This window comes from Leopardus geoffroyi, chromosome D3 (genome assembly GCF_018350155.1).
Source record: "Leopardus geoffroyi isolate Oge1 chromosome D3, O.geoffroyi_Oge1_pat1.0, whole genome shotgun sequence".
In the NCBI taxonomy this organism is placed as follows: Eukaryota; Metazoa; Chordata; class Mammalia; order Carnivora; family Felidae; genus Leopardus; species Leopardus geoffroyi.
Genome location: NC_059339.1, coordinates 17,789,296 through 17,805,125, shown reverse-complemented (window position 1 = coordinate 17,805,125; position 15,830 = coordinate 17,789,296). Strand labels below are relative to the sequence as shown.

The following is a 15,830-nucleotide window of genomic DNA, read 5'->3' as shown; positions in this document are numbered from 1 at the left end:
TGTGCCCCTCTCCGATTGCTTCCTCTTCCCTCTCCCGAGAGGTAATCACTTTCCTGACTTTTGTGATAATCATTCCCTCGCTTTTCTTTATAGTTTTACAATCTACGAACATACCTTTGATTAACGTATTGTTTAATTTTGCTTGTTTTTTGAGCTTTTATATAATGGAATCATGCTGTGTATTTTCTTTCATCGACCATGTTTTTGGGTTGTACCCATGTTGATAAGTATAGTCCATTTGTTTCCACGGCTATCGAGTTGTGTATGTGTGTGCCTCGATTTGTTGACTCGTGTTCCTAGGTAGTTGGGTCGCTTTCCCGTGTTTTGCTAGGAGGAGCAGCATGTTTCCGACCGTTCTTGGATGTATCTCTTGGTACACGTGTGAGGAGAGTTCCTCCAGAGCGTGCACCTAGGAATGGAATTGCTGGCTTGTCCCGTCCTGCGGGACTGTTTTCCGCGTCATCGGCTGATGCTCCTAGCGGGGGGTTCTCAGCGAACTCGGGGTTCTCGTCGCCCTCACCAGCCTTGGATATCGACATACTCAAATTTTACCCATTCTGATGGATCTGAGGTGTAGCTTTAATTCGCATTTCCCTGGTTACTACTAAAATTGAGCATTTTTTCACATCTGTTGGCATTCAGGTTTCCTTTTTTGTGAGGTACCTGTTGAAGTCTGTGACTCATTTCCCTTTCATTTGTGTTTTTTTAATTAATTCGGAGGAACCTCAGATCTTAATCCTTACTTTTGGTTGTATGTATGGCAAAAACTTCCCCCAAGTTTGTGATTTGTCTTTTCAAGGTGTTTAATGGCATCTTTTGATGACTGGTTCTTAATTTCACTCTAATTGGATTTATCATTCTTTGTCTTACAGTTTGCGCTTTTGTTATGCTTAAGAAATCTCTCCATGTTCCAAGCTCATGGCTGTTCTTATCTCTGTTTTCTTCTGAAAGTTTATGGTTGTGTGTTTCATGTTTAGATCTTCGTATGGAATTGATTTTTGCATATAGCATGAGATGGGGTCCAGTTTCATTTTTCCATATGAGACCAGTTTTCCAGCACCGATTTTGATAATTCCACCTTTCCCTCGTTGATGTGCCGGCCCACATCTGTCATAGATTAGCTCTGCATTTGCGTATCTGTTTCTGGGCTTTCTATTCTGCCCCACTGGTTTATTTTATACTATCATAATACTGATAGTTTTATAAATTTTGCTCGTAGGTGACATGAATCCCACCCATGTTGTTCCTCTTCAAGAGTGTTTTGTCTTTCTTTAGTCCCTTTTTTTAATAAATGTTATTTATTTATTAAGTTTATTTGTTTATTTTGAGAGAGAGAGAGACAGAGCGTGCGAGCAGGGGAGGGGCAAAGAGAGAGGGAGAGAGAGAATCCCAAGCAGGCTCCACGCTGCCAGCACAAAACCCGATGCGGGGCTCAAACCCCCAAACTGTGAGATCATGACCTGAGCCAAAATCAAGAGTTAGAGCCACCAGGCACCCCTGTTTTAGTTCTTACTGCTTCTGTTGAATAGAATCAGCTTTTCAAATTTTATTTAAAAAGCTGTTGAATTTTTTTTTTGGAATTACATTTTCTCTGTAGATCAATTTGGGGAAGAATATACATCTTTAAAATTTTGAGTCTTCCAATCTATGAACGTGGTTTATAGGTCTTTGCTATTTAGGCTGTGTCTTTCTGTAAAATTGTATAAATTTATTTTTGTTTTCTATATTAATTTTTGTCTGTTTTCTTTATAAATTCTTACCAATGATTTATTGATTCTTTTGGATTTTCTGTGTTGACCATAGTATTTGGTTTTTGTTTTGTTGACCATAAGATTGTCTGTAAGTGGTGTTTTTCAACCTTTCTTGGCCTTAGAATACTTTCAGCTTCATTTACCATGTCTCAGACTTACACTCTTGTTTTCTTGTATTTCTTGTCTTTTTGTTTAACCTGAGAGGCATCCTTGTGAACCTTGCATTATACAGCCCCACCCTGTCTGCATTCACTTATGTGCATTTCCCATTTTTCTTTGCTCTTTTTCCCGTCTTGCATCCTAGAGCTTTCATCTGGAATCTTTTTTTTTTTTTTTTTTTTTTGCTTCAGATACACCCTTTGAGAGTCTCCTGCACTGGATATTTGCTGGTGACAGATGGTGTCAGTTTTAATTTGCAAAGGTCTTTCACTTTGGTCTCCTTGAAAGTTCATTTCTCAGGATGTAGAATTCTCGACTGACAGTTACGTCTCCTGTCTTGCTTCTGTCGTTGGCTGTTAAGAAGTCAGCTTCTTTGATGCCAATCCTTGTTTTTTCTCCGGCCCGTTTTAAGATCTCTTTGGTTTTGTTTGATGTCCTGTAATTTCATTACAGGAGGTCCAGGGGTGGATATCTTTGTATTTATCCTTTTGGGGGTTAGTTGGGCTTCTTGGCTCTGTTTTTGGTATCTTGTGGCATAGTAAGGACAGAGACTTTGAGAGCCAGGCTACCTCGAGTTTGAATGTTAGCTCTGCCAGTTACTAGCTCTCAGACTTCGTTCTTAGCCGCCTTGTGTATCGGTCGCCTCGAATGTAAGAGGGGGTAATAATGACACCTCATTGTGAAGATCACATCCTTAATAGATCTCATACCAGCAAAGGCTTAACCTTCACTTAGATTTTGTTCTTAGTATTTCTTGTTTCTTTGCCGGTTTGCTGATGTTTTTCAAGACGTTTTTCATATTTAATCCAGCAATTTTAAGTTGTTTTCAGTGGCAGTCTGCCTGGGCAACTAGTTTGTCATTACAACTGGAAACCGAGGCTCTCTACAACATCATCTTTCTATGTTCAGAGCGTGCGTGCTCTCCTGCTGGCCCGCGTGTGCTCTGTGTCCCTTTTTCACGTGTAAATGATTGGAGGTGGTTGTATTTCTCAAAGCGTCATTAGTGAAATCCTCATCCAGTTTGATGTTAGGATCTTCAGCAGAGGGTGGCTGAAAAGCAAAGTTGAATAAGGTTTTTGTCTGAAAAGAATTTGGACTGTTGGTCTTTGGAGCAGTCAGCATTCGGCCTCGTGTCTTCCCTTTTCTGCCTGTGCCTGCGTCCCGGTGGGAGCTGATATGTGGGATGAGAAACCTGAAGTACCACACGGTACCGAAGTGCTCCAGTGTGGTTGCCCTTGCTCGCTCAGTAGGCCAAGGAAGGGACTTCTTTGGAGCGATGGCTAGCCGTGGTCATTGGCAAAGGTGTTTCTCCTTCATTTGGTTTCTGGTGGATGCTCTCATCAGAAATCCTGTGGCCTAGGGATGGGTCCGGGAAAGGGTTGATGGAGTCTTTGTAAGTGTTGCCGTGGAGAGGCACCCCGGACCCTCACTCTGCCGGTCAGATTGCGGAGGTACCCGGGGTGGGGATTGGTGATTCTGATTGACGTAGCCAGTCTTGCCAGGATTTAATATGAAGATGTGTTGTGCTTCCTCCCGGTGTCGAGTAGCTCATTTCGACCTCATTGTGCTTCCCCCGCCTTCCCTAGTTGCAAGCAGAGGCACCCAGACTGGCTGAATATCAGGCGTACATCGATTTTGAGATGAAAATCGGCGACCCTGCTCGAGTCCAGTTGATCTTCGAGCGCGCCCTGGTCGAGAACTGCCTCGTCCCAGATTTGTGGATCCGCTACAGTCAGTACCTAGTAAGACGACCTGATTTGTTCTAATAACTTCGTTTCCTTTTTACCGATTGAGAGTCTGTGCGGAGGAACTCAGCCAGGGCGCCGGGAGTCAGCCGTGTGCTGCTCCTCTCTGCGCTCTCCCCTTTCCCTCGTCTTCCTTTCGCCCTGTTGGCCAACCCGTGAGGTTCTGCTGTTTCAAGTCCTATCAGACTGATCACGCTCACTGTGGGGAAAATGGGCACGGTCTTCCTGTTGAGGGCTTTGCGACGCCAATGTTTTTCTTTTCACTTTGTATTCTGGAGAAAATGTACACCTGGCACATAGATGAGGGAAGGCGGAACCTGGCGTGCCGTCACCCAGCTTCAACGGTTAACTCACGGCACTAGTCTAGTTCCATCTGTGTGCTTGCCTTCTTCCCCCTTCCATGTGAAGCAGATCCAGAAGTCACGTTTCACTGGCGAGTACGTCAGTATGTGCGTATAAAAGATGTGAGTCAGGGTGCAAACTGGGTCCATCCACGCGGCTAGGCTGATATCCCTTAAAGCTGTTTTCATCTCTGGTCTCCCCTCTCCTCAATTCCCCTTTGCGGTTTTTTTGTCGAAGACACCAGTCACGAGAATTTCTAAGGAAATTTCTTTTGTCAGCTGGTCGTGCTGGAAAGGTCTCGTGGATGGTGAAGCCTGTAACGGTAGCATTTTATCTCCTCACCGTGAACTTCTTCATCGTAGGATCGGCAGCTGAAAGTAAAGGATTTGGTTTTATCTGTACATAATCGTGCCGTTAGAAACTGCCCCTGGACAGTTGCCCTGTGGAGCCGTTACCTCTTGGCCATGGAAAGACACGGAGTTGACCATCAAGTGATTTCCGGTGCGAATGTTTTTGTGGGAAGACTCTTAAACTTTCTGTTCCAAGCCAGAAAGATAGCTGTGACAGAGTCATTAGGTCAGCCTTTCCCTGGGTGTTGAGTTTGGGATATTGGGGGTTAGTGACAAAAAAGGCCCTAAGTGGGAGATAACTTGGTTGTGTTTTTGTCTTCTCAGAGCCAAAGAATGCTGACATTCTTTGTGATTTTCCAAGAAGTTGGGTCTTCTCTCCAATCTGACTTGGCCTGGAATTCTCTTAGTGTAGGACATCATGTGGAATTTACCCCTTTTAGAACACGGTCCAAATCCTGTAGTAGCTTTTCTTTTGAACATGTCTCTCTAGCTCACTTCACTTTGTTGTATCCTATCATTATTGTTTTAAGTCATACAGTATCTGATAGTCAGTAGAGGTTTTTGTAACAATCTTGAGAACTTATATTAGCTTCTTTTTGAATTGGTAACAAATCCTGGCTTTTTCTTCAATTCCAGCGACCTTCGAGAAAGCTTTGAGTGCCGGCTTCATTCAGGCCACTGATTATGTGGAAATTTGGCAGGCGTACCTTGATTACCTGAGGAGAAGGGTTGATTTCAAACAAGGTATTTAAATTCGTGTGTCAGATTCGGTTCTGACTTTTTTCTCAACATACCTGCTGCTGAGATGTCCCAGGTTGCCCAGATACATCATGGTTAGGCAAATGATGTAGACCAGCCACTGGTAACTGTTTGCCCCCAGAAATTTTGGCTATTTAAATCTTCTAACAAGTCCTGCTGTGAATTGTAAAGGAAGAGAGTTAAGGTCCTTCTCTTTTATTCTGGCTCCTGCCAGCCTCTTTCGTCTCATTTCTCTCCTCTCTCCCTTCTATAGATCCTAAATAGTTCTTTAGGTAGGACTCCCGTATGTCTTTTAAATCTTTGAATCTCTGGAGGATCCCCTGCCTTCTTCCCTTTTCTCCTCCAAAAAAAAAAAAAAAAAAAAAGGCATCAGAAACCCCTGACTTGCCCTCATGCAGGTGGCCTTCAGCTGGGCAAGACCCCCTCTGCTGTGGTCCCACACACGGCACCCTGTGCTCACCTTTGTTGTGCTGTCCGTGATGGGTGCTGTTGTGGCCTTTCTCCCCAGCTATGTGATGAGGGCAGGAGCTGATGCCAGATGCACAACAGGCTCCCAGGAGTTGCACTGTGGGATTTAAAAAATTAAAAAAGACATGCTATGTGGCTTCACGAAGCCAAACCTCTTTTGCAATTTCTGACAGACTCCAGTAAAGAGCTGGAAGAGCTGAGGTCTGCGTTCACTCGCGCCTTGGAGTATCTGAAGCAGGAGGTGGAGGAGCGTAAGTGTGGCTTCGACCTGTTCCCTTTTCCGCTCGTCTCCTGTTCTTGGTGGATATGCGCCTTCTCAGTCAGAGGCTCTGGGTCTCTAAATTGCTTTCTGATTTTGACTGACTCTGTTCTTACAGGTTTCAACGAGAGCGGAGATCCAAGCTGCATGATCATGCAGAACTGGGCTAGGATTGAGGTAAATGTTTCCGACACGCCTGTCGGTTCCAGCCCGCTTTGAAGGACGCGTGTGTCGTCAATGTGGCTAAAGTTGAGTCCGAATCTTAGGTGATGGTCCAGGGTCTGTAAGGATCTCTGTTACATATCTAGCTCGGTGCACATTCACTCATACCTCAGAGAAAACACTGGCACGCAGTTAAGAGGCTGTGCGGCGGACATTGGAACGCCCATCACTCTGCACCTCTTGCCTCCGTCCCTCAGTGCCTTGTTCGTCAGGCTGTACCGGGTGTGGACTGTTCGCCAGGTGTTTCGCTGTGTGCTGGGGAGATAGACCCGCCTCGTGCTCCTAAGGCTTTCATCTCGTGTGGGAGACAGGAGTTTGACGGATAATTAGGGGACACAGTGAATTGAGTGTTATTGTTGGACCAAGGACCCCGAATCAAGAAGATACGGAACCCGCCCTCGATCAGCTCACAGAACTGTGAAATTCTTTTTTTTTTTTTTAATATATATTTATTATGTTTATTTTTGAGAGAGAGACAGAGAAAGAGAGGGAGAGAGCGGGGGAGGGGCAGAGAGAGAGAGGGAGACACAGAGTCTGAAGCGGGCTCCAGGCTCCAAGCTGTCAGCACAGAGCCCGATGCGGGGCTCGAACCCACGAACCGCGAGATCATCACCTGAGCCGCAGTCGGACACTTAACCGACTGAGCCCCCCAGGCACTTCCAGAATTGTGAAATTCGAAGCACATTTTATTTTCTGAGAGGGGTCAGGTCAAAGAAACGGATGTCTGTCAGGTTCACAGAGAGGTTCACTTGCCCAAGTGGCACAGCAGGGGGCCTCCTCCTAGAGCAGTCTTTCTTTCTCCGCATTGCCTCAGATTAAACACTCGTAGTTCAGCTTGATAAAAATAAAACACGATTGTCCAGCTAGTTCTGTCGTAAGTACCTGTGGGCTCTTGCTCTTTGCTCTCAAATAGGTTAGGCAGGCAGCTAGAGGCTTGTCCCCTTGGAGAGGCTGGAGTGGTTGAGCCGAGCCCGTCGCCGTGGAAGGTGGCTGGGAATGTCCAGGGAGTTACGTCACATGCACAGTTAGTGGGGGGTTTTTAAAGCCTGTCTGTTTGAGGTGTGTTTTGTTATGGGTGCCAACGTCGGTAAGGTTTGAATCGTTCCTAATGGAGCCCATTAATGCGTTTCAGGCTCGACTGTGCAATAACATGCAGAAAGCTCGGGAACTCTGGGACAGCATCATGACCAAAGGGAACGCCAAGTATGCCAACATGTGGCTTGAATATTACAACCTGGAAAGGTAACTGATCTGGGGGTGCTTTTGGTGGTGCTTGTCAGGAGTAACCCGTCTTCCCTCCTGGCTGACTCCTGCCAGCTTGGGCCTGCTCCTTACTGCAGGCCGGTCCCCCCCCGCCACCCCCCCCCACCCCCCACCCCACCCCCACCGATTAGCCTCTCTTTTGTTGGTGGCTGTGTGTATAATGGGCGAGGCCAGGGAACCGAACCTACTGTTTTATGCTTGGGCTTGTCTTACAGCCGTGCGTTTCTTTGTGTTTGTTATTTTGGTTTGTTTTGATTTTTGGAGATGAATGTTTTATGTGACTTTTGGGGGGAACTATTTTTTATATTTGCTTTGGATGTAAGAGTAGAAACTATTAAAAAACGAAGAGAAAAAAACCCCAAATTTTCTGTAGCGACAGACCCAGAGGACATAACCTTTGTTAGCTAATAGTTTGGGTATGTTCCTGGAGATTTTTTTAGATTTAAATTTTTTAAAAATTATTTTTATTTTAGGGGCACCTGGGTGGCTCAGTCGGTTAAGCGCCGGACTTCGGCTTAGGTCACGATCTCACGGTTTGTGGGTTTGAGCTCCGTGTGCTGACGGCTCAGAGCCTGGCGCCTGCTTCGGATTCTGTGTCTCTCTCTCTCTCGGCCCCTCCCCTGCTCACAGTCTGTCTCTTTCTCTCTCTCTCTCTCTCTCCCTCTCTCAAAAATAAATAAACATTAAAAAAATTTTTTTTATTTTATTTTTTTGAGGAAGCGCATGCACGAGTTAGGGAGGGGCACAGGGAGAGGGAGAATCTTAAGCAGGTTCCACGCCCAGTGCAGAGCCCCATGTGGGGCTCGATCCCATGACTGTGAGATCATGGCCTGAGCCTAAATCAAGGGTTGAATGCTTAAGTGACTGAGCCACCCAGGTGCTCTGTAATTTTTTTGTTGTTGTTTTAAAGAAATTGGAATGATAGCGTACATTATAAATCTCTGAAGCTATTTTAAATAAATAATGTGACCAATGATATTTATCACGGGGGTAAGATGTAAAAAATATGACCAGCTTTTCTATTTCATTGTGTCTTAAACATTGTGTGTCAGTAAATATATTTGTCTATATATTTTTTTGAGTATTTTGGATTTTACCCCAATTTAAAAAACAACATGTACTCAAATTAAAATAGACACTTACAAAACTGTGTGGTAGAAAGTGAAAGTTTCTTCCCATCTCATCCCCAGAGACATGACTACTATTAAAGCTTATGAGCAGCACCTGGGTGGCTCAGTGGGTTAAGCATCTGACTCTTGATTTTAGTTCAAGTCCTCACGGTTCGTGGGATTGGGTCCCGTATCAGGCTCTGCACTGACCGCATGGAGCCTGCTTGGGATATTCTCTCTCCCTCTCTCCCTCTCTCCCTCTCTCCCTCTCTCCCTCTCTCCCTCTCTCCCTCTCTCCCTCTCTCCCTCTCTCCCTCTCTCCCTCTCTCCCTCTCTCCCCCTCTCCCCCTCCCCCTCCCCCTCCCCCCCCCCTCTGGCTCTCCCCTATGCACACATGTGCTATCTAAAAATAACCATTTAAAAAAAAAAATGCTTGTTGAATATTCCTCTAGACCAGCAGTTCTCAGATTTTTTGGTCAGGAATCTTACACTCTTTTTTTTTTTTTTTTTTTTTAATTTTTTTTTAACGTGTATTTATTTTTGAGACAGAGAGAGACAGAGCATGAACAGGGGAGGGGCAGAGAGAGAGGGAGACACAGAATCTGAAACAGGCTCCAGGCTCTGAGCTGTCGGCACAGAGCCCGACGCGGGGCTCGAACTCACGGACCGTGAGATCATGACCTGAGCCGAAGTCGGACGCTTAACCGACCGAGCCACCCAGGCGCCCCGGATCCCTTACACTCTTAAAGTTTGAGAACCCTGAACGGCTTTTGTTTATGTGAGTTCTGTGTCTTTAATGGACCACATTAGAAACATTGATACATCTTCCTAAGTATCAATAGCACTGTATTAGAAAGTGAAAGATTGAAACATAATTTTATTGTCACAATAATAAATTCATTATGTTTAACATAAAGAATATATTATTTATGAAAAATGATTATTTTCCAAACCCCGAAATAACTTAGGAAAGTGGCATGGTTTTGCATTTTTGCGAGTATCGTTCGTTTGGGTTAGAAGATTGCTGGATTTTGTATTTGCTGTCTTGTGAATTTGCATTGAAGAATATGAAGAAAATTTGGCTTCACACAGATAGGAGGCTAGAAGAGAGAAGGGGTATTTTAATAAGCTTTTCAGATAAGTATGGATATTCTTTCATACTAGAGCAAGATTCGGCAAGTAGTATTTTCTTTAAAAAGTTTATTTAGATGTTTTTATTTATTTTTGAGACAGAGAAAAAGCACGAGCTGGGGAAGGGGCAGAGAGAGAGGGAGACAGGAACTGAAGCGGGCTCCACACTAACAGCAGAGAGCCTGATGCGGGGCTCAAACTCATGAGTTTTGAGATCATGACCTGAGCTGAAGTCAGACGCTTAGCCGACCGAGCCACCCAGGCGCCCCAGCAAGTAGTTTCTTAATAGTTGCGATGTGGCACCTGAAACCGTATCATTGAATTTCTGAGACTCTTACGCTAATATCCATTGGTCTGTTTTGTACTTTGAATGGACTTTTTACCAAATATGCATGGTTCTGTGACCTGCATTGTTCATGTGGAAAATACGCAATCACTGAGTCATGCAGCTCTACACAGTATCGACACATTTCATAATACGGTATTTTATTTTATTTTATTTTATTTTATTTTATTTTATTTTATTTTATTTTATTTTATTTTATTTTATTTTTAATTTTTTTAACGTTTATTTACTTTGAGACAGAGAGACAGAGCATGAACGGGGGAGGGTCAGAGAGAGAGAGGGAGACACAGAATCCGAAACAGGTTCCAGGCTCTGAGCTGTCAGCACAGAGCCTGACATGGGGCTTGAACTCACGAGCCGTGAGATCATGACCTGAGCCGAAGTCAGACTAAACGTTTAATCGACTGAGCCACCCAGGCGCCCCTTTAATACGGTATTTTAAAAGGTATCATTTTGTTCATGTCCTCGGTGATCTTAGAAAAGTCTGTTAAGGAGGAACCTGTCAGCCTCAAAGTGGCAGATACAGATTTTCCTAAATCGGGATTTTCACTCAGAAGTTGCGCTGTTAACATGGCAACAGATACAGTTCGTGGTTTTCCTTGAAGTGACGAACCCACTTCATTAATTTTCAGAAATGTCTGCCGGATTCTCAGGTCTACATAACCATAGGTTTTGTCACTCAGCTCTTTTCTCAAGTAAAAATGTTGTTTCATGAGAAAACAAACTAGTTCAGCTTGCCCCCTAAACAAAAGGATCTCTTCTTTGGGACAACCGTCATACTCGGGTGTGCAGAAAAGGCACTTTAAGTGTGCACATCTCCTTTTGTCCCACAGGATGTGGAAACTGTGCTGCCTTGATTTGTGCTAAGGGCCACCGTAGCTCTTGCACCATCAGTGCAAATGTCAGCACAGTGAAAAAGTCAATTCGTGTTCAGTAACAACAAAAGTAGTTTTGACTTTGCAGATCCCCTCCCTGAAAGGGTCTTGGAGACCCTCTGGGGTGACGTGGATCATACTTGGAGAACCGCCGCTCTCATTTTTTTATTTTTTAGTGTCCTAATACGTATTTATAATATTTACATATGTTTGTAAGTTTTTAAAAAATAGAAATGGGAACGTAGTGTTTCAGAGCTGCTGTTACTAAGAGAATATTGTTTATTGTGATGAGCAGTGTATCTTTCCACTGCTCATCACAATAAACAATATTCTCTTAGTAACAGCAGTTACCAAAAGATGGGACTCTGGGCATGAAATCTGGCAGTCTGCTGGATTAGTGATTCTTCCCTTGGGTAGGACAGCATTCTAGAGTTTCTCTAAGGACTTGATCAAGTTATATGGCATTCTTAGACCTCCCACCTGTGTTGCCTATGCCAGTGCTGTCAAGGCAGGTCACCTGGTCACGGACTACTGCCCCAGGTGCATTTTCCAGTAGCATCTGGTTGCTAAAGGCAAGAGTGGCTTAGAAGAAAGCCTTAGCTTTTGACTGGAGGAGAAGGGAGAAAGTATTACAAGTAGCAAAGAGCTGTGGGCAGTTCTGGAAGCTAGAGCCTCCTCAGAAGCTAGAGTTGTCGCAGAGCTTCTGATCTTGTGACGCTGCCTGTGAGAACACGGCCTCTCCTTCTCTGTGCCTGCTGCTTTGTGTCCCGGTGGCAGCCATGGTTTGTTTTCTGTCCTAGGGCACACGGTGACACCCAGCACTGTAGGAAGGCTCTGCACCGGGCCGTCCAGTGTACCAGTGACTACCCCGAGCACGTCTGTGAAGTGTTGCTCACCATGGAGAGGACAGAAGGTGGGGACCCTCCGCTCTCGGCTTCTGGCTTGGAGTCTGTCCCATTAGCCGGTTGGTCTCAAGACTATAGTCTAAGGACAGACTGGGTATGGGTACAGCCGCTCAGATGGCACTCAGTGATTAGAGCGTTGATGGCACTCGCCAGTGAGTCCACATCCTGTCGCCCCTCTTCTGAGAGTCTCTGGGTACAAGGAGGGCTCTCTGGGATGCGCCCTGGCACAGGGTTCTCTTCATTCTTTGCGGTGGGCAAAGCAGCCCTGTCTGCTCACTAGGTACCGGCAGCACTCCTCCCTCACCCCCGGTCACGACAGAGACATCTCCAGACTTGTTCCCTGGGGAGCCAGCTCGCAGTTCAGAGTCCCTGCTCTAGCACAATGTCACGCACACGAAAGGCCTGTTGAGGGGCAAAGGGCTGAACATGGCCCTCGGTGGGGTGTGCGTCCCTTGTCCTAGCTGAGAGCCTCGGTATTAAGTTCTCAGTAGGAAATTGCATTTATCTACGGGTGTTGATCTAGATTTGGGGTATGAACCCCTCGGAACTGGAAACAAAACACGGAAGCAACAAAAGCAAATAAAAAATACCCTAACATTTATCATTTGAGCAGCTCTTAAAATCCTTCATCTTCGTGTAAATGCCTTGTACCCGTTACGTTAGAATGTCTTCTTAATCTTTGCCGCGGAGAGCCCATAATAGATCATATTCTGGTTTTCAAGTCTCTTCTAAAAGAAAAGGGATGTTTTAGACATATCTGGGAGGACTATTCACATTCTGAAAAGCTCAAGCCTGCCACAAGGAAGTCCTAAAATGGGGAGCCGACTCTCCAGTTTTTATTGTTTGATGGGAGAGATCTCTGGTAGAGGTGCGGGGAAATTAAGAAAATTTTATACTGTTGCACCCTTGCAAATGCAAAAAAGTTAAAGTTTGCTTCTCTTTCTGTCAAGGTACTCTAGAAGATTGGGATATAGCTGTTCAGAAAACCGAAACTCGATTAGCTCGTGTTAATGAGCAGAGAATTAAGGTGATGATGCTTATTTAAAGTCTTCAGAACCTCTGCTAGCTGTTTTGACTGTGTTTCGTATGAATATTTCTTGTCAAAACCTTTGAGGTCTTAAGTATCGTTTGCTCAGAGAATATTAATTAGTGAAACACTTGAATCCGCATTGAAGCCTATCTTGTATCATTTTCTTGGATTGGCTCAAAATTTGAGCCCCAGCAATAAGTATGTAGTGGGGGGGATTTGGGACCTAAAAGTTATTGGGCTATAGTTGAAAGAGATAGAATGGAGCCCCACGTAGCCCGGTGATTGGAACTTGAACCCGTCCCAGTTAATGAGAGCCCCGGTTTTACGATGTGTTTCTTCCTTTTGGTGAGTAATTCCTGGGGACACTGCAGAGCATCCTGTAGACTCGAGACACAGAACCCTAAGAATCCTGGATAAGCCCTGGCCGGGAACGTTGTGAGGACACCCTCCTCCCCCTCCTGGCGACCTCTCCTCTCCCTGGGGTAGTGAATGTCCACTCCCAAGTCCCCTTCCCTCGCCACTCCCCACGGGTCCGTAGAGTTCCCGCAGTCGCTGCATTTTAGTGATGCGTCCGTGTTCCCAACTTCCCAGGTTGCGGAGAAGGAAGCGGCGCTCGCCCAGCAAGAAGAAGAAAAGGCAGAACAGCGGAAGAGGGCCCGGGCTGAGAAGAAGGCGTTAAAAAAGAAGAAAAAGACCAGAGGCGCAGACAAGCGCAAAGCAGAAGAGGATGATGAGAAAGAGTGGGGCGATGATGAAGAAGGTAAAGCTTTCTGGAAATGCTACTTGGGAGCATCTCCAAGTTCCAGTGAAGTTATGAAAAACATCCAGAGAACTTTTGTCTTAAGCCATGTGAGAATAAGTTGCTCGCATGGTGCCCCATCACCCTTCCTGTCCCTCTCCACCGTCCACATGCGTGACCTCCCCCTGCTCGGGCTCCACGCCGTGTGCCATTCCCTGCCCTGCAGCCACCTCGGCCTGTCTTCCCAGCCTCCACTCCCTCCACTGTGCCATCGCCCCCCCTCCGCCTGCCTGCTGTGTGGAACCCCCCTCACCCACTCGGGTTCCCACACCCCAGCTGCCCCTGCCCCTCATCCTCTCAGGCTCCAGCATCCCGCACCGCAGCCCCAGCCTGCGCGGGCACCTGCCTTGTTCGGCCTGCCAAATGGTTGTGACTTGGTAGAGTCTTCAGCCAGAGTTTCTCTTGCCCCTGCCGTTCCAGGGCTGGGCAGGTGTGGGTCAGGTTTATTTCAGCAACGTCAGTCAAGGTAAAAGCATTGTCTCTAGACATTAAGGGACGCCATACGTTTTCCTAGTACAATGGTGTCAACCAGAGGGAAATAGTAACGGAGCCATCATCCAATTGAACGACCTTTCGCTTATGCACCTTTTGGGGGCTTCAGAATGACCATGTATGGGTAGCTCACAGTCCTAGGGCTCCAGGTTTAGCAGGAAAGGCAGATGTGACGTGACTGCCGTGGTGGGTAGTCAGGATCGTGGGAGAGCACGGTGTGGATTAATGGCGGAGGCCAAAGGGCCACTGGCGGGTGTCAGCTGTCTGCAGGAAAGACTTCACGCATCTCGACATCTGGAGGCAGGAGGGGTCGCTGTCAAGTGCAAAGGAAGGGAAAGGTAAACCAAACAGTGCCACTGACAGCGAGGCACGAGGCACAGAAGAGCCTGGCATTTTCTCTGAATGACAGGTAGCTGGGTTTGAGCCCCGATGCGTGCTGGGGGCGGTGTGCTGGCATATGGGAGGCTGGGGGAGGCGAGGCCGGAGGAGCTGGCCGGCCTGCCCACTCGGGGCCGCTCTTGAATGCAGCGTGCAATGGTTAGACTTCATTAGGAGGGTAGTGGGGAGTTGATGGAAAGGTCTGGAAGTGGGGCCAGTGCCAATTGGCTTCCAGGACCGTTCCTCAGGAGGCAGTGGGGCAGATGGGTTGGAGTGGAATGTTGTTAAACTCTGCTGAAGGACACGAGACAGCAGTGAACAGTTTAGGGACTGCAGTGCTGTGTAGATGTGGAGCCCGTATTGCAGAGTCACCTAAGGGGCTTGTTTAAATTCAAGTCTCCCGGGGCGCCTGGGTGGCGCAGTCGGTTAAGCGTCCGACTTCAGCCAGGTCACGATCTCGCGGTCCGTGAGTTCGAGCCCCGCGTCAGGCTCTGGGCTGGTGGCTCAGAGCCTGGAGCCTGTTTCCGATTCTGTGTCTCCCTCTCTCTCTGCCCCTCCCCCGTTCATGCTCTGTCTCTCTCTGTCCCAAAAATAAATAAACGTTAAATTCAAGTCTCCCGGCCCCATCCCTCCGTTGCTGCCCCAGCAAAAGGGGTACTAGAGCATTTGCCACCTGAAGTTGGAGATCCCCTGCCCTTTGATGCAGGTGACTCTTGAACCTTGAGGGTTAGGGGTGCCGACCTCGGGCACAGTCAAAAATCCGCATGTAACTTTTGATTCCCCCCAAACTTAACTACTGCTAGCCTACCGTTGACTGGGGGCCTTCCCGGGATGCTGTCAGCAGTTGACTAACACATATTTTGTGCGTCACGTATGTTCTATACTGTATGCTTATAATGAGGCTAGAGAAAAAACGTAATTGCAAAAACCAGAAGAGAAAGTACATTTCCATGCTGAATGGTATTTATCAGAAAAGTCCACGTGCAAGTGCACCTGCGCAGTTCAAAACCGTGTTGTTCAAGGATCAACTGTATAATTAAGAGTGGACGATGGGGGACGCCTGGGTGGCTCAGTCAGTTAAGCATCGCCTTCAGCTCAGGTCATGATCTCGTGGTGTGCGAGTTCGAGCCCCGCGTCGGGCTCTGTGCTGACAGCTCAGAGCCTGGAGCCTGCTTCGGATTCTGTCTCCCTCTCTCTCTCTGCCCCTCCCCCGCTGACACACACACTCTCTCAAAAATAAAAAAAATTAGGAAGAAAAAAGAGTGGGTGATGGGGACTTAAGTGATCACCTGATTTAGTCCACTTACCTGAATGTAACTGAGGCCCAGAAAGTGGGGGGACAAGTTGAATGGGTGAAGCACGACTTGACAGAGGGCGTGGTATGGCCCAGGTCCAGAGAGTGTGTCCTGGGCAGCTGCCACAGACCAGCCGTTTGTGGTGGGAGGAG

General features: G+C 46.7%; 1 protein-coding gene across 2 annotated transcripts in view; it reads left to right on the top strand.

Moving 5' to 3' along the window:
- Positions 1-15,830, top strand: part of SART3 (spliceosome associated factor 3, U4/U6 recycling protein) — a 36,296-nt gene that overhangs the window by 16,203 nt on the left and 4,263 nt on the right. For both annotated transcript variants that reach the window (XM_045458233.1, XM_045458232.1), the window contains exons 7-15: positions 3,497-3,652; positions 4,360-4,498; positions 4,984-5,091; positions 5,748-5,825; positions 5,952-6,010; positions 7,188-7,297; positions 11,580-11,692; positions 12,635-12,711; positions 13,306-13,474. In XM_045458233.1, the coding sequence (XP_045314189.1) occupies positions 3,497-3,652; positions 4,360-4,498; positions 4,984-5,091; positions 5,748-5,825; positions 5,952-6,010; positions 7,188-7,297; positions 11,580-11,692; positions 12,635-12,711; positions 13,306-13,474 (1,009 nt within the window). The remainder of the gene's footprint in view (positions 1-3,496; positions 3,653-4,359; positions 4,499-4,983; positions 5,092-5,747; positions 5,826-5,951; positions 6,011-7,187; positions 7,298-11,579; positions 11,693-12,634; positions 12,712-13,305; positions 13,475-15,830) is intronic.